The following is an 18,566-nucleotide window of genomic DNA, read 5'->3' on the forward strand; positions in this document are numbered from 1 at the left end:
CAGCGACGATGTGGTGGTTGAAAGCAGCGACGATGTGGTGGTTGAAAGACAATAGAGGTGACGGTGGTGAAAGGCACCTGGAGTAATGACGATTTTTGAACTTGTACATATGAGAGATTTTTGGAAATTGAATTTTTTTTTTATAAAAAAATTACTTAAAAATAGAATGACAATTTAATAAGTTTAATTATAAAATAGATTTTCATTCCTTCTCGCGAGTGAAATACGACAACCTAACAAAAGCATTATTTTATAAAATTCTCTCCAAATTAATTTTCCTTTTCTCTTGTTTCCAACAAAAAAAATAAGATAAAAAATAAAAAATTAATAAAAGTCAGTTGTTAGCACTTTAATTTAGGCAAGTATCGCAGTCAACGATGTATAGAAAAACCCATTCGTAATCCTCAATTCTCTCTCTCTCTCTCTCTCTAACCATGGAGTTCTTAGACGAAGAGAGCAGGCCAAGAGTTCTCTTCCAATCGCGTCCATCTCCTTCTTCACAATCCCAACCCCAAACCCTAGGCCTCCACAAGCCCTCACTCTTCATTTCACTTTCTCTCTCTACTCTCCTCTTTGCTCTGTCTCTCCTCTACTTCCAATCCGAGCCCCTCAAATCTCTCCTCTTCTGGTCCGCTCTCTCTCTCCTCCTCGGCCCCTTCGCTCCCTCCTCCCTCACCGGCGGCGACATTCGCGTCGGCGTTGGCCCAATTCTCGAAACCCCATCTCAGAACGATGCCGATGTTCACGACGATTCGAAGAAAAGAATGCCCAATCGACGATCAAAGCCTCGAAAATTGGAAGAGCAAGGGTTTAATTCGAATCCAACTATTGTCAATGAGTTGGGAAAATCGGAGAAGAATGGAGATCTATTGAAAAAGCGTGATGAGAATTGTGGCAATGGATCGGTGATTGTGGAGGAAGAGAGAGATTGGAGCGAGGGAGATGTTGAGTTGTTGAAAAAGCAATTGGTGAAGCATCCGGTGGGGAAGCCGAGGCGATGGGAGGTGATTGCGGAGGCGTTTCGGGGACGGCACGGGGTGGAGAGTGTGATAAAGAAGGCTAAGTCTATGGGGGAGAAGAAAATGAGCGATGCTGATTCGTTTTCGCGGTTTTTGAAGGATCGAAAGCCGGTGGATAAGAGGGTTGAGGATGGAAGTGAAGAGATGGGTGGTGGGGTGGTGGAGAATGGTGAAGTGAGGAGAGAGAGTGATGAAATGAAGAGAGAGAGTGGTGGGCTGAGTTGGAGTGCTGGGGAGGATATAGCATTGCTTAATGCCTTAAAAACCTTCCCGAAAGAAGTGTCCATGAGGTGGGAGAAGATTGCAGCAGCTGTACCAGGGAAATCAAAGGCCCAGTGTATGAAGAGGGTGGCTGAACTGAAAAAGGGTTTTAGGAGCTCCAAGGCTTCTTCTGAGGCTTAGTGAAGGAATTTATAATTGTAAGGTTCATGTGACATGCAGTGGCATTGAGGAGGTAATTGTTGTTTCAATGCCCGATTACACAATCTTTTTTGAACATTTTACTTTTTCAAATTAATATTGCTACACATTTGTTTTGATACTGGATTTGAGTCCATCAATAGAGCTTTCTTGTCATAGGGAGACACTTATCTATGTAAACTAGTGATCATTTTCAAGTTCTCTTGACAATCTGTACGAATAAATTGATTTCGCATTTTATGGAAAGTTGCATTATACTTTTGATGAAAGGAAATGTGTTTCATACTTCACTACTCATAAAATTTGTCACTTCTTGAATATTATTGCACTAGAACATCTGTTTGTAACTTTTAATGAGGATTAAGACCTGATGTTAAATATTGGTAAACAAAAAATGTGCCAGAGAAAAGGTAACTAGATTTAGAAGCACAAGGAAGGTGTTTACAGTTACGGAGTATTTTATTTTTAAATATTAGGGCATTAAGGAAGACTGGACTCATCTCATAAATGCCTTAAATCTTCTACTTTGATCAGTTATATATATCCTGTTTTGAGAATCAACTTTATGTAGGACCAACCTTTATATTAATATTTGGTCATGATGTCTTTTCTCGCTGCCTTGACCTACAGTTGATTGTTCTCTAAAGCATTATAAGAGTACAGAATTCAGTTGACCTTTCTGCCTATAGAGTTAACACCTGAAGGATTTTTTTCCCCTAATTTACCTAGGCAAGTATAAAAGTCTATGGGAGAAGGAGGAAGTCTAGATACAAGGCATATAATACGCTTCTTAGAAAATATAATGGGTTTTGGAATAGATAAATAATAAATTTACTTGATGAAGGCCATATATGATGAAAAGGATGCACAATAATGGAAGTTCCAATTATTGCATGCTTAGCATTATTTTCTCCCCAATACACTCATCTCCTTTTCTATTTTATTTGTATATAGAAATGTAGATCAGGATAAAGTTCTATACGTATTTCAGTTGTGGAGCATACGACATTGGTTGATGAGATTGTTGCAAGGGTTAAAATTGGAGTAATGCAATGTGTAGAGATCAAAAACATTATGTTAGACGTATGAACACTCCAGAAGATGCAAAAGAGCTACCTGATAAAAGACGTGGTGAAAACATTTATGAAGAGCTGTAAGATGAGTTGTGCTTTATGGTTCAGAATTGGATTATTTGGAAGTTGGTGCTCATTGGTGTGATTGAATGAGGATGCAAGTATGTTGAGTAGTGTAGCAAATAAAGGATTAGAATGACAGATGCATTTTTTGAATTTGGAAATGGCATTACTTGAAGATAAGGTGAGTCAGTTGAGATAGTTTGTCGTGTTGAATTTGATGGTTCTAGTTGAGTGAGCAAGAAGGAGAGAAGGAATAGGATGAAAAGACGCAGGTTGAGATTGAGGGGAGATGATGGCCTTTGAGTTGAGTTGTATTTTGAGGTCTACATGATGCCCTATTTTCTAATCCACTTTATCGTTATAGTGTCTAGAATGGCAAAATAGGATCCAGGAGGATCCAGGGAGCTGATCTCAAATAGTTTGGATCAGTTGGTGTTATGATAGATTGAGATAGAACTTGGTTGCCAGTCAGATTTTTTATAGTAATAGAAATTGAAAACACTAAAGATTTTGTTTTTTCTTCCTCGATAACTTTTGCTTGGTAACAAGAAATCTGAAAGAAGTATATTTAAGTTTGTATTAACCCTTTATCACCGCAAAATGTGTTCCAGCAGTGTGCTCCACCAAACAATATTTACTTTAACATCCTTGCACAAGTAGGGGCTCAGGATTCTTTCTTTTGTTTTGAACCTTAATTGAATAGGAGCGAACTGAGGTGTCTACATTACTGCTTAGTACTATATAACTAGCTAAGTTTTGTTTTATAGGAACATAATATTAAGATGGTTAAATTAGCAAGTTAAGTGTCCTTTTTTTCAATCATATGTTGGTGATACGCTTATTGTAATGGTCCTTGAAGAAACATGGGAATTCCTCTGCTCACGAACTTACTAGCTTTGTCCTGTATTGCTTTTAAATATGTAAATTGGTCCAATTGGATACACTTCAGACATTCCTTTTTATTTTGTGTTAACAAGATGAATCAGAAGTTTCTTGGTGAACTTGTGATTTGTTAGTTGCTACAGCATCTAGCTTTATATCCATATGTGTAATTGCTAGTTTTGTTAGAGGATCTGTCCTTTTATCTGGACCAATTAAAGTAGCTAACCTTTCCAAGGGTCCTCATAAAATGACCAGGTAGTTTCCAGCAAAAATGGAAATTAGGTGAGTAATAGTTTAGCAATTGGTAGTCTATCATAGTCTTGGAAAAAGAAAAAGGGTGTACAGCACTTTGATATGAGATGTCCTTTTACTAGATCTTTTTACTTGTATTTGTGATTTCTTGTGTTCTCGTTGGAAAAAAATATAGCTTCATCATGTGTTCCCCACCTCGAATAGCTTCATCATGTATTAATGACTTTGAATTGGGATGTTGGTGTTGGAGCTTTTTTATTTTTCTTTTCCCCTCTTTTTCGGTTGGTGATGGTGTTTATGATCTTGATATGAAAACTGTGATATTTGACTTGACATGTTGTGTAATACACCATTATTTATCAGGGTGCACATGGATCCTTTCAAACCATCAATATGATCTAAACCAATCCTAACCGTGTAATTTGGTTTTGTTTTGTGGGTTAATTATTCAATTCTGGTTCCAAAAATAGTGGAACTGTTTTCACTGTTTGGATGTAAAAAACCATCCAGCCTCTTAACTTATAAAGGCGGGGGTAGGCAGCACCACCTAATAACTTAAGTTTAAAAATGACTGAGGCTATTGCCGTAAATAGAGTGGAATAGAAACATATGATTCATGTAGCGGACCTCAAGTAGTTGGGAAAAGGCTTGATTGTTGTTGTTGGATGTAAAAAAACCCGAAACTATGCTAACCGAACTGTGATATTTATACATATATAAATATATATTTGTTTTTCATTGATTGGTTAGTAACATTTGTTTTTTCAAGTTTGCATAAAATTACATCAAATTTATATATATACACCCCTTTTTCTAACCTTAACCCTTATTTACATCAACATATTGGTTAAATAAAGTTCAGTTCTTATTTCATATTACAATTTTGCTATATTGGTTGAAGATTTTAGAAATTATAAATGCAATATTATTAGTTCTCTTTTTAGTTGAGTGATGGGGAGAAATTGTATATCTTTAGATGAAATTGTGGACTTTTTGGGTTCTTTGGGTCCATAGGACTCCTTTTTTGGTTTTGGTATTTATATGGTTCTTGGGATGCATTCCCCTTTTGAACGCTTTCTAATACACTTTTACTTGTTAAAAAAAAAAAAAAAATGCAATATCATATAGGTTGTAGTAAATTTAATCCAAATCATAAAAAGTGGGGTTGAATAATGTTTGATTAAAAAAAAAAAATTTGTTTAATTTAAGGTAAACATATTTTTTATTAGCCTTTTGGAACGTGTTGCTCTTAGTTTACCCTTTAAACCAGACTGTGCACACTTTTTTTTTTTTGATAAATAAAGAGTATATTAGAGAGCGTTCAAATAGGGAACGCATCCTTAAAGTTGTTCAAAGAAAGGTTCTAGGGACCCAAGGAACCCAAAAAAATCCATGATTTCATCTAAAGATGTACAATTTCTCCCCATCACCCAACTTTTTTTTTTTTTTTGATAAGTAAAATGTATTAAAAGGCATTCAAAAGGGTAACGCGTCCCAAGCTATACAAAAAACTGAAACTATGATCTCAAGGAGCCCAAAAAGTCCACAATATCCTCAATGGAGGAAAAATCTCTCCCCCAACCCCAACAAAAAAGAGTACAAATAATAGAGAATTTCAACAGCCCAATGGAGGACTCCTTCCCATCAAAAGATCTTCTATTCCGCTCTTTCCAAATGCTCCACCAAGCACAAAAGGGGGTTACCCTCCAGAAGACTCTCGCCTGAGCCCCCACCCATTGGCCCCTCCAAATATTCAGCAAATCCCGAGATGTCCGAGGCATAACCCAATGAATACCAAACAAATCAAAAATGAGACTCCAACAATCATGAGCCACAGGACAATGCAGCAACAGGTGATCCACTGACTCCCCATTCAACTTACAAAGACCACACCGATTAATTGTACATTTCAGCACCCCAATGGAAGATTCCTCCCCCTCAAAAGATCTTCTATTCCACTCCTTCCAAATACACCACCAAACACAGAGGGGAGACACTAAACCAGACTGTGCACTCCTAGGTATATAGTTGTATTTACTCATCCATTACATAATCAGTTTGCATCAGAGGGTTGTGGATTGGTTGGGTCAGTTTAAAATCAAGTTCTACTTACCCATAGTGTGGTTTGCCAGTGGAAAGGTTATTTCAACCCGATAACTAGAGATACACGTGCATCATCATGATTACTACATGACTGAGATTATGCCTTAGAAAATATTAATTTAACAAATTTACATTTAGATATAACATTTTTTAAAATAAGTTGTTCCATTGTGGAAGTATCAGTGTTATCTCTTTTTGATTTTACGTAGAGCATTTCAATCTTCCGTAACTTCTGGAGGTTTTTTCAAGTGTCATTTGAACTCTCAACGAACATTTGTCGAGCCTCAATATGGGACCATTAGTGCCTCAGTCTCCCTGAGATTTGCAGTTTTGTTGAATAATTTTACTGGTAGGTATTGTTAGTAAAATTGCGGTTGTCTTAAGAAAATGGAGTGGTTCCACATGCCTTCTGGTGCTTTTAAAGGTGCATATGGTGGTTTCCCTTGAGTAGAATGGAACCCATTTACTAGAAATTTGTGGTGACTAGGGTTCTAAGGGAGGGATTTGGAATTACTTATCAAAAAAAAAAAAGAAAAAAGGGAGGGATTTGGAATTTACATAGCAGGCTTTTGCATATTCATTAATGTTCAAATCCTCTATACAGGATGTAGTAGTCAATCTTGAATTGGTTTATTTATCAGCTTATTTTGAGCTTTATGGTTAAATCTTCTCAATGTAGCTGGTTCTGATTTGTGTTTGAAATTTGCATTTCGTATTCAAATCCTCTAAAGACGGGATGAAGTAGACAATCATGAATTTGTTTTATTTATCTGCTTATTTTGAGCCTAATAATTAAATATTCTCAAGGTAGCTGGTTCTGATATATGTTTGAAATTTTCATTTCATTTAAATTGAACTAACGGATTCCTAAAGCGACTTTGTTCACTCATGGAAAACCGGATTAGAGGCCACGTGAATTGCTGCTTGAGGTAGCTGGTTCTGATTTATGTTTGAAAATTGCATTTCATAAAAAAACGAACTAGTTTGTTGTTTTACTGACATTGCATATGTCACTAACAAAATTGAACTATTTATGCCTTTAGCGCATGTGGTTTTTCTCCATCTTTCGAGGATTCAAGTTCCCATTAGGGTAATAGTTTAATAATGTAATATAACTTGTTAATCAAGGGTTCATAAATAACCATGCCGGTTCCTACAAAAGGTAGTCGTTATCCCTTATCAAATGATCAAGCTTTCAACACTTTCCCCTGAGGTCGAGGATTCATATAGCTGACCTGATGATGTTCTGCATTTGAGGTAAGTAATTCTCAAGTCAGTCATGTCGTTATGCCCTGTGGTGGTTTCGTTTCTTGTTTATCATTTAAGATTAAGCATAAGCAGTGTGTATGTTATGTCGTTCATCAATGAACAGAAACATTGTTTGATAACACTAAAAAATGCTGAGCTTGTTTTGTGAACAAAAAACAGAGGATACTGTTTTTTAAACTTGAATTGTTTAAAGAAAAACATAATACAGTTGACAAAAACATTGTTTAGTGATCTTAAAAACGTTGTTTAGTGATCTTATTTCATATTGCATTGTTGTTATGTTGGTAGAAATTTTAGAAATTAGAAATGCAATATCATATAGGTAGGTAGAAAATTTAATCCAAATCATAAAAAGTGGGGTTGAATAATGTTTGATTTAAGGTAAACATGGTTTTTATTAGATTATGTTTTCCGGTGTGGTTAATCTGTAATATCGAACTGATCCAAATCATTCTTACACCATTTGGATTCATTTACTCTAGGCTGTTTAATGGGTTTGGTTTGGTTTCAATTTTAGAAAACCTTTTGGAACAGCGGCTTGCTCTTAGCCCTTTAAACCAGACTCTGTGCACTACTAGGTATTTAGTTGTATTTGCCAATCCACATGCGTCAAAGGGTTGTGGATTGGCTGGGTCAGTTTAAAATCAAGTTCTACTTACCCATAGTGTGGTTTGCCAGTGGTAAGGTTGTTTCAACCCGAGCAGTAGAGATACATCTGCATCTTCATGATTATCATCATTATCTACATGACTGAGATTATGTCTCGGAAAATATCAATTTCACAAATCTATATTTAGATATAACATTTTTTTAAATAAGTAGTTCCATTGTGGAAGTATCATTGTTTTCTCTTTTTGATTTTACATAGCGCACAATTCAATCTTCCATAACTTCTAGAGCTTTTTTCAAGTGTCATTAGAACTCTCAATGAACATTTGTCTAGCCTCAATATTGGACCATTGGTGCCAGCCTCCCTGAGATTTCTAGTTTTGTTGAGTATTTTTACAGGTAGGTATTGTTAGTAGAAATGCGGTTGTCTTACGAAAACGGAGTGGTTCCACATGCCTTCTAGTGCATGTAAAGGCGCATATGGTTTCCCTCAAGTAGAATGGAACCCATTTACTAGAGATTTGTGATAACTAGGGTTCTAAGGGAGGGATTTGGAATTTACATAGCAGGCTTTTGCATATTCATTAATGTTCAAATCCTCTATACAGGATGAAGTAGACAATCTTGAATTGGTTTCATTTATCAGCTTATTTTGAGCTGAATAATTAAATATTCTCAAGGTAGCTGGTACTGATATATGTTTGAAGTTTGCATTTCATATTTAAATTGAACTAACGGATTCCTACACTCATGGAAAATCGGATTAGATGCATCTTGATTTGCTGCTTGAGGTAGCTGGTTCTGATTTATGTTTCAAATTTGCATCTCATAAAAATTGAACTAGTTTGTTGTATTGACATTGACATTGCATATGTCATTATGTCACTAACAAAATTGTACTATTTATGCCTTTAGTGGTTGTGGTTTCTTTCAAGGATTCAAGTTCCCATTAGGGTAAATGTTTGATAATTTAATATAACTTGCTAATCAAGGGTTTGTAAATAACCATGCCGGTTCCTACAAAAGGTAGTCGTTATCCCTTATCAAATGATCGAGCTTTCAACACTTTCCCATGAGGTCGAGGTTTCATATAGCTGACCTGATGATGTTCTGCATTTGAGGTAAGTAATTCTCAAGTCAGTCTTGTCGTTATGCCCTGTGGTAGTTTCGTTTCTTGTTTATCGTTTAAGCTTAAGCATAAGCCGTGTGTATGTTATGTCGTTCATCAAGGAACAGAAATATTGTTTGGTAACACTAAAAAATGCTGAGCTTGTTTTGTGGACAAAAAACAGAGGATACTGTTTTTTAAACTTGAATTGTTTAAAGAAAAACGTAATACGGTTGACAAAAACGTTGTTTAGTGATCTTAAAATGTTTATAGAATTTGAAAACAGAGACAGCCATAAGAAGTGTTCCAAAACCTGTTTTTAAGTTTAGTTGGGGACTTTGGAGTGCTTATGGTCAGTGTATCAAATTTTAGAGAATGTAAGTCAATACTTAGGGAACATATTGCTTTAATTTTTTTCTTAGAAGTTGATCAAACATGAGATCAAGTATATGTTGATCGATAGAGAATATTTTTCCCAGCAAAAGAATGTAACAATCTATGAATAAATGAAGTGTATGGTGAAATAAATGGGTTCAAAGTATGGTGAGACGTGTTGCTCAGTTCTTAACCCTTTTTCAAGGATTCGATACTATTATATACCTTTATGAATCGGTCAGTTTACGTTAATATTCGTCCGATTTTGTTACATTGCGATTGCAACCGTTATCGCATACTGCAACTGTGAACGATGGTTCAAAGTCCTCCACGGTATCAACATTGTCAAAAAGATCTCTTGCTTGGCGTATACATGTGTGTGTATATATATATTCTGGCAAATTAGGGAAGGGAGGACTCAAACACGGATAAAAATTCGGGATGCAAGCCTAACATCACAACATTTTTTAAATGTGCATTACTAACTTAAGGGGACCGGTTTACTGTTGCGCAAGAGAGAATTTTAGTCCCTCAAACACTAGCACATTCGCTCGAAGAGTTGGTCGCTCTACTGACTGGGCACTGGGTAATACCCATAGAAAAGCTTGATATTACCCAACCAAAATTGAGTACAATTGCAATACCTTACAATTTTCCACACTAAGTTTCTCTCTATACGTTTTTTAATTATACCTCAGGGTCATAGAATTCTTCTAGTTTTGGTGTATATGATGAAAATATCTGTTTTTCGGGTAATGAAATGAGATACAAGGTAATGACGAAAGAAAAAATGGAAATATAACAAATAGAAAACTTATTAGAGCATCCACAACTGGCTCGGAAGGCCCTTTCAGCGAGCCAAACAGCTCAGCAGCGCTCTACCAGCCTAAAGTAAAATAGGTGGGCTCATAAGGGCTCGCGGTATTCCATGAGTCCAAGCCCGATCGCTGTAATTTTTTTTAGTCTTATTCGCTGCCAAAACAGAGTCGGTTTTTGGGAACTTTTTTCTTTTGTTTTGAAATCAAACAGCAAGGTCAATAAACAGTGCCTTATTTTGAGCTCTTTGTCCAAAAAGAAAATTGATTTGGGCAAAAAATAAATTAAAAAACCTTTTTATTTTTTGTTTTTTGCCTTAAAAATTATTTTTATAAAACTTTTTTTGCTTTAAATTTTAAAATTTTGCCACAATCAGTGCATTTGTAATCCTTAGTCTATTTATTTTGTTATTCCAATTCAGGATATTGTATTGTTTAAGTTATTTTTAATTGTTTTGTTTTATTTATTTAATTTTATTTTTTGTCCATAATAGATAATATATTGTTTAAAGTTATAAAAGTAATCCTAACTTTTTTTAATAATTTGCAAAGATATTGTTTGATTGAAAGAGAAACAATTTCACCATTTTTAATATTAATGGTTAGGAATATAGCAGTTGAAAATGTCGTCGTTATGAAAAAGTTAAAAAAATAATAATAATTAATTAATAATTTTTTTTAGAGAGCTAGTATGATGGAATGCCTATTTTCGGAAAGCAAAAGCTGTGATGTGACTTTTGGAATTGCTGACATGGGATGGTGAGGATGTTGTTTGCAACTAACAGCTAGAAGGAGAGTGATATGAAGGCGGATAGAGTTAACAATCTGTCGTCTAATCAATCACAATGCGCGATTCAAACCCTAGAAGAAGGTGTCCGGTTAGCAAGAGAGTAGAAGAAATTTTTGGGTCTGTTTGAGATCGTAAGTTAACACTATAAAAGAGGAAGAATTAAGATCGTTTTAAACAATCCCAAAGCATGTAGAAACCCCTGTAAATCTAAATTATGATTGTGTTCGGGCAGGAGAGAAGCTGAGAAATTTTTGTTTTTCGCTTTTTTATCTATTACAAGTCACGAGTCTGTCAAAATGGGGTAGATTGAAGAAAATTCTACAAGGGGAGAGAGTTCCGTAGAATTTGTAAGTAGATAGACATACAAAGCTCTAGACAATATATCTTATTAAACTAACCCTAGTAAGAAGAATGCCTATATATAAGTGGTGGATGTATCATTTATAGTTATCAAGTGGTAAGAGTGATTTTAGTGTCAAGGTGAAACTGTGAATGCCTTTCTTGCTTCATCATCAAATTTAAAGTTTGAAGAGGAAAGTAAGTATTATTAAATGATGTTTACATATCTTACCCAGGATTTAAAAAGGAATATAGCGAGATATTGATTTCGAAGATGCCACTGAAGCCGTTTTTCATTTTATTAAAGTTTTTTTTTTTTTGATAAATTATTTTTATTTTTAATTTATTTTAAAGTTTATTAAATGTACGTGATCATTTCATTATTACTGTTTTAGTGGTAAGATAGTATTTCATTATTGATTAAATTGTGTCCAATTCTAAGTGACATAATTTGTGAAAGGAGTAGCCATTCTTCGTGCGCCCTGAACTCTCAAATTTTGAGTTAAGCTTGAGGATTCATATTTCCAATCCGCAAATCGTTACATGCAAATATATTTGTATGCTAATATCTCTTTATTTAGGATGTTCATATGAAAAGTCAAAACAAAATAATATTATTTTTTTATAATTATTCTTTTAAGTTTTCAAATACTAAAAACCTAGTAACATACCTATTTGAATTTAAAATAATAAGTTGATAATTTTAAAAGAGAAATAATGTATTAATTGTGTGTTCGATTAAAAAGTCCTAATAACAAGTAATGCATTGTTTCTTAAAAAGTCGGGTGGATGACTAATATAGATAGAAGGATTAGTAAAAAGCAAGTAAGAAAGCAAGCCAAGCACATTAGGAACTAGGCTAACTTTTAGCACTTGTGATATATTGACAGAGTTAAAATATTTAACTACTTCGTATAATTAATTAAAACAATTATAAATATATATTTAGTATTAAAAATTCATCAAATTAAATTGATATATTTTTTAAGTGGAACAAATATATATAACTAAATACGGACGCTCTTGCTCTAAAAAAATTTAGACTTTGACGCTCTCACGCAGCCACGCCATGCTCCCACCCTCTCGCTCTGTGTGACTTTAGGTCCAATGACCTTAATAATTTTGAAATGTATATGCGTAATCATTGGAATAATTGACGTTTGGATAAGAGAGAAAAGTGTATTATTAATTCAATTCAATTTAATATTTTTTTTCTTAGTTGATATACACGAAAATTATTTACTTAGATGTTCAAACCTAAAACGCGATGCTTCATGAGGCCACCCAAATTCACACCCACTAGGCTAACCCGTGATATTAATTCAATTTAATATTTATTTCATCATTCGAAATAAAGGAATGCATTATTCAGGCATGTTTGGGAATTGCTTTTGCTTCATGTTTTTGTTTTGACCCACAAGAGATGTTTATTTTGGGGGTTTGTTCAATAATATTCTACTATTCAAAAGCATGTTTTGTTCAAATTATTGCTTCCAATTTTGGTCTCGAGAACATTTAGCTACTAGTCAAATGATACTAGTAAAAGTTACCAAACATAGAGGAGCAAGAAAACAGGAAGCAGAAGAGGGTGCGAGTCTTCTGAAGTGGGTTCCCATGTGGTCCCCTGCAGTAAGCTCCTAAGTGGTCTATATTTGACCACGTGCTGCTTCATTTAATAGCTCTTCAGGTCGTGTTTGTCAATTACACCACCATTTATAAATAACGTTTCACTACCATCTATAAATAACATTATATGAGTTTAAAAAATAATATTACCATTTGTAAAAAAAGTAACATCACTACTTAAAAAGTAAAGATGGTTGACAGCCAAATACCTCATAATCCCCTTCAAAATCCTCTTTAAATTAACATGTGGCTATTTTTTTTTTATGTTCTATTTTTTATGATAAAATTTAACTTAAAAAATATAAAAATAATATGTTGAATTGAGTTAAATTTATGTGTGATTATTAGTTTTTCAGCATTATATGAATACCTTTTTTTGATGGTGAATGTGTGAGTGTGGCAATTAATATTACACTTTGCCAATTTTTTTTCAAAGATATGTAAAATAATTTATACCTAAGTGATTTTTTTTTTTTTAATATTTGGAAGAAAAAAAAAATGTGACTCTTTTCATTATTTGTTGTTGTCTAAAGTTAATCCAAGTGACTTTAATCATGGTTTAAATTCTTTAAATTAACTTGTTAAAGTATTTTTAAAATATTTTAATTTCAAATAATAATATAAATGATACGTTCAATTGAGTTACGTTTATATGTGAAATTATTTAGTTTGCATTATGTGCATACTTTATTTTGAGAGTGAGAATGATTTTTACTTTTATTTTAAGTGGTGATGTTATCCTCCTATAAATGATGGTATTACTTTTTAAACTCTTATGATATTATTTATAAATGACGGTGAAATGTTGCTTTTAAATAATGATGTAATTACCAAAGACAATCTCAATGTTTTTTAAATGAAAAAGCACGTGGCCAAGTATAGATCACTTTCAACACACTGCAAGAGAATACATGGAAATCTCACTTAAATCATTGTCATTATACACCAAATTTTTTTTTTTTAAAAAAAGAAGTATACACTAATTTAATGCCTTCTAAAAATATTTTTGGTAATTGAATCTCCCAACTACCATTCAAATTCAAACAAAAGGGGCATTCCCGTCAGTTCACAAAATCAAAATCCCAGCTATCTTTCAAGCCAAATGTTCTCTCTGCTACATACAGAAAAAAAACCCTAAAACATTCTCTCATCATCTTCAGCCATGGGGATTCTATCTTGGTGGAAAGGCAACAAACAAGTTCAACCCTCCGACACCAAATCCGACCCGAAACCCAAATCATCACCCTCAAATACCGAAGTACCAGGCATGAACGGCGCGATGAAGGTGTCTCGACCCGACCCCCCAGTTGACGTCACGGTATTCGAATTCGGGTCGGTGGCCGCATCGGTTGATAAGGTTACGCTCGCCGGGTACTGCCCCGTATCCGACGACCTTGAACCCTGCCGTTGGGAGATAATGCCGGCCAGTGACTCCGACGCGCCTCAGTTTCGTGTGGTCTTCTGACAAGAGCTAGACGTGAGAAACGAAGGAGACCCATCCTTATGAGTTGAATTGTGAGTGAATATGGAAAAGCCGTTTTTATTTTGTATGATTCACTGAACTTGAAAGAATGATTAAACCCTAATTTTGGTTGTATTTTGTAGCGTCTCTTTATCTGGTCAGCTTTGGTTTCTTCAGTTTTATGTTAATTATCACTTGTTTACTCAAGAATTGAGATGCTTTATATATATATATATATATATGTATATATTAATTATCACTTGTTTACTAAAGAACTGAGATGCTTTATGTACACACATATAGAGTTATATAAACATAACTTATTTATCTACCCTCTTTTTTCATGAAAGGAGGGTACTTTTAGTTCTTTGGGTAAGTGAAATGATGAACTTGAACATGATCGAATAATGATTGAAATATTAACGCAGCTTGGTAAGTACTACTGATTTTGTTTTGTTTTGTTTTTGTGTGTGTGTGTTTTTATTTATTTTAAATATGTTAATTTTCACTTGTTTACTCAAGATGACGTTTGTGTGGGTATGTGTATATTATACATTTTCTTATGTTTTTATTTATTTATCAATTACATTTAATACCATGGTTTCCACCAAGAAAAGTGTGACGTCCCTCATCGCCTGGGGTGAAGTTCCTTACATTTATATGTGTGGACACCCCTTAACCATGTGTGGGCATCTTTCAACACCTTCGACTTGGTTTGTTGTCCCCCTCAGGATGTGCCCCCAAAGGAGGGTTGTTGTGAGCGAAGTTCCTTACCTTTATATGTGTGGACACCCCTTAACCATGTGTGGGCATCTTTCGACACCTTCGACTTGGTTTATTGTCCCCCTCAGGACGTGCCCCCAAAGAAGGGTTGTTGTGAGCTTGGGTGTTGTATCTTGGAGGACTAGTGATCCGATTGCACCTGCACGATAGGGAGGGCACTCTTCCTTTAGGACAATGCATTGCGTGCCTCACCTCTTGTCAAGCTAATTATTTCCTCTCTTTTTTTTATTTTTTATTTTTTATTTTATTTTATATATATATATTATATTTATCTTTTTTGGAAAATTTAGTGCAAATATATATTCGTATAATCATTCTCTTCTATTTTTGTTGATTTTTATATGTAACATACTGTTCTTAATACTTATCATTTAATTTGTGGTGTGTATATATATATATATATATATGTATGTACCCAACACCTTTCACCTTTTTTAGGTCATGTAAGCTAGAGGTTTCAAATGCTACAATCAAGTTTAATTTCTAACAGGAAGATTTTAAAAATTGGTTACTTATTTGATATACCTTTGTGAAATTCAAATGGATAAATCGAACAATGATACATTTGCTCACGTGCTTTGCATGTGCTTCTTTAGTGGGTGTGTGTATATATATATATATATAGGAAATTATATATCTGCTTGTGAGAAATAGTAAGGCAGCTTGGTAAGTACTACTGATTTTGTTTGATTTTTTATAGCATAAGCTAAATTGTCTATCTAATCATTTGGCTGGTTGGCTAACTTTCAGTAGGAAATTGCATGTGCAATTTTTTTAATTTTTTTTTAATTTTATCTTTAATAAGAAAAGCATTAAGTTAAAAGTTTTTGCTATGAATACGGCAGCATTGAATAAAGATGCATACTTGGTCAGTAATGCGGTTTCTAAGCAGTATAACGATTCTTGTAAGGATAAGTTGCTCTTCTTTAATTGCTTCACAAATGTATCAAAATGTCCAGAAATTTTATGAAGGATATGCTTAGTTTTTTAATTTGTCTACAGGTAAGCTGTGATTATCCAAACTGTTTTTTTGTCTCACACAACCAGAGCGCACACATAACTATCAATTGGACTGGTTGTAGAGTGGTGGTTGCATGTGCTCATACACTTGTGTTATTTTTAATGGGTACTTTTTTGCTTGGCAACTATAGATTTGGTAATCATCGTGTGTGCATATGAAATGTTAATGGGAATATGGTTGAGCTATGAATTAAATGTGAAAATTGATTGAGGTATATGTTAAGCTTACTTGGATTTCCAATATGTTTGGTGCCACGGGGTTGTCATGGGTGCAAAGATTACCATGTACCATAGTCACCCCTAAGGATCTGATCGAACTATGAACTGAAGAGGAGTTTGCCAAGCCTTTTAGGTAGACTTGCCGCCTCTTGTCTGCCTTAGGATCTGACTTCAGAGTCTGGTTCATGGGGTGCTCAATTCCGAGTTCTTCACATCATGCAAAAGATGCTTGGTATTACGGTTGCAGGTGTGTTGGTGGAGTTTTCAAACACTATCACATCTCGAGGGGCTGAACTTCTTTTTTCTAATTGTCTATGATCTGAATGTTCTATATTCTGGCTAGCCCATAGGGCTCTAGGGCATTACATGTGGATGGTGGGAGCAAAAGAGATGTGAACAGTTGTAATGGATTTAGGAAGGATATTTTATTATAGTGGTGTGTGTATGTATATTGATAAGTAAGAATTCATAATATATGTATATATGCCTAAATGGGGATGCGGCCCAGAACTACTGCTGACTGTTTTGGTTTTGCGATCTTTGTTGTTATCAAAGAATAAAGATGAGGTTCCGGTATATGATATTGGCCAATTTCCGGGATTTGGCTTTTTTTTTTTTTTTTTTCTTCGTGCAACGACATTTTATTTTGTAGGTTTTATAGTGAGTCTTACATTTCTGTTACTTTTTATGCAATTGCTAGTCAATAGTATATTTGTAATTGGAGATAGGTTTGATTAGCTGTTGTGGAAGTTGAATGGCTGCTTTTTGTGCCTACAATCTGTCTTATATTTTCCACAGTGTTTTGATATTTGTTGTTAGGAACTCCGGTCTTTGATTCTTACAGTGCTGTAGCCTGTAGAGCTTGTTACAAAGCTGTTTTCTAGGTTCTTTCGCAATCATCTAACCTTTGCTGGTGATTTATGATCGTGAGAAGAATTCACAATTGCGTATTTTTTTTTTTCTTTTCTTTCCCTAGCAGTATTTCGTGAGAGCTTGTACTATGATATTGTTTTGTAGGACAGATAGGAATGTTGAGGTGTAAATTTGATGTATGTTAAATGATTGCTAAGGATGTCTGAAGCACAGAATGTACTTGCTTTCCTCATCATCTTTTTTTGACAATGATTGTGGTGCCGGGCCTCTTAGAGCATCCCATAATCCACCATTGGGCAGTCCCCCGTCCCACATGCACCAGGCAATTACCGGGAAAATTCTATGGGGGATGGCCCCAAGGGGATTCAAGAGCTACAAGTTTTGAATTGTTGACTAAAAGCTGTTGGACACATCTCAAAAAATTGGAAGAAATATACAAGTCGACTCTTTGATGTAATGTTCAAGTTTTCTAATTCTGTATGGAATGTATTTCATAGAACACATCTTTAGATGCCTCCCTTCCCACCAGTTGTGATAAAATCCTGATCTATGTTGACCTATAATGGGCCCTTCTTGGTTGTTATCTTCTTCGATGAACTCAACAAAATTATAAATAAACAGTGTAAGTCAACATATTAGAGGCGATCATTGATTCTCCAGTCAACAGAGTACACTCTTAAAGAGAGAGAGAGAGAGTGTGTGTGTGTGTATATATATATATATATATATATTTGGTTTACTATGTTTGTAGAAATTCTGTTGCATAAATTTCCTGAGCTTAATCTAAAATGAAGTCTTATGTAGGCCTTTGTTTGGGTCTGCATCTTTAGTTTAAATTGCACTTAGACTTCACTAAAATGAACTTCTTTGTTTATGTTTCTTATATGTGTTTGATTTTTGAATTGTTGAATTCATTTTAGATTTTCTCTACCTCAATCTTGATGCTAGATTCTCAGATCTCAATTGTGTCTGTTTAAATTTTTTTACCCAAAAAAATGTTTAAATTCGATGCAAAAGAATATTCAAATGCTTGTTGGGTACTGGAGGAACACCAACTTCTAAATATATGTTTAACAAAGGTAGGTTTTTATCAGAGTGCAGTAGACTGCTTTGCTTAGGTGCAAGACTGTTTTTCAGTTTGTACGCATCTCGTAGTGCTCATGCATTCTCATACATATACATACATGTATGTATGTATGTATATATATATTTAAGGGGTTAATTACACTGATCTCCAATAACATTACCACAATTACAGGAACCTCCCTTAAAAATGAACATTATTACGCATACCTCTCCTCTTACAACATGCCCGCAGAAGCCAACTTTGTATAATATCTACTACTGTGGAGAGCCAAGTGTTTGTTGGGCTATTCCACACTCGTGGGCCCTATTACATATTGTACACTTGACACTACACGTATAGAGACTAGAGTAGCGACTGACAATGTTGGTTGTGTATGAAT

At 34.6% G+C, this 18,566-nt stretch overlaps 2 protein-coding genes across 2 annotated transcripts; both read left to right on the top strand.

Annotated features, from left to right (window-relative positions):
* The first annotated feature begins 364 nt into the window (after positions 1-364).
* LOC132303480 (transcription factor MAMYB) lies at positions 365-1,713 on the top strand. The gene has a single exon (XM_059800752.1). The coding sequence runs from the start codon at positions 435-437 to the stop codon at positions 1,419-1,421; it is 987 nt and encodes a 328-aa protein (XP_059656735.1). The 5' UTR covers positions 365-434; the 3' UTR covers positions 1,422-1,713.
* A 12,102-nt stretch (positions 1,714-13,815) lies between these two features.
* LOC132303481 (uncharacterized) lies at positions 13,816-14,340 on the top strand. The gene has a single exon (XM_059800754.1). It carries the CDS (start codon positions 13,906-13,908, stop codon positions 14,206-14,208), a length of 303 nt encoding a protein of 100 aa, XP_059656737.1. The 5' UTR covers positions 13,816-13,905; the 3' UTR covers positions 14,209-14,340.
* The last annotated feature ends 4,226 nt before the right edge of the window (positions 14,341-18,566 follow it).

The sequence above is a fragment of the Cornus florida genome, unplaced genomic scaffold, assembly GCF_030987335.1.
Source record: "Cornus florida cultivar Cherokee Brave unplaced genomic scaffold, ASM3098733v1 CherokeeBrave_3.0.0_Hap2_Chr04, whole genome shotgun sequence".
NCBI classification, from domain to species: Eukaryota; Viridiplantae; Streptophyta; class Magnoliopsida; order Cornales; family Cornaceae; genus Cornus; species Cornus florida.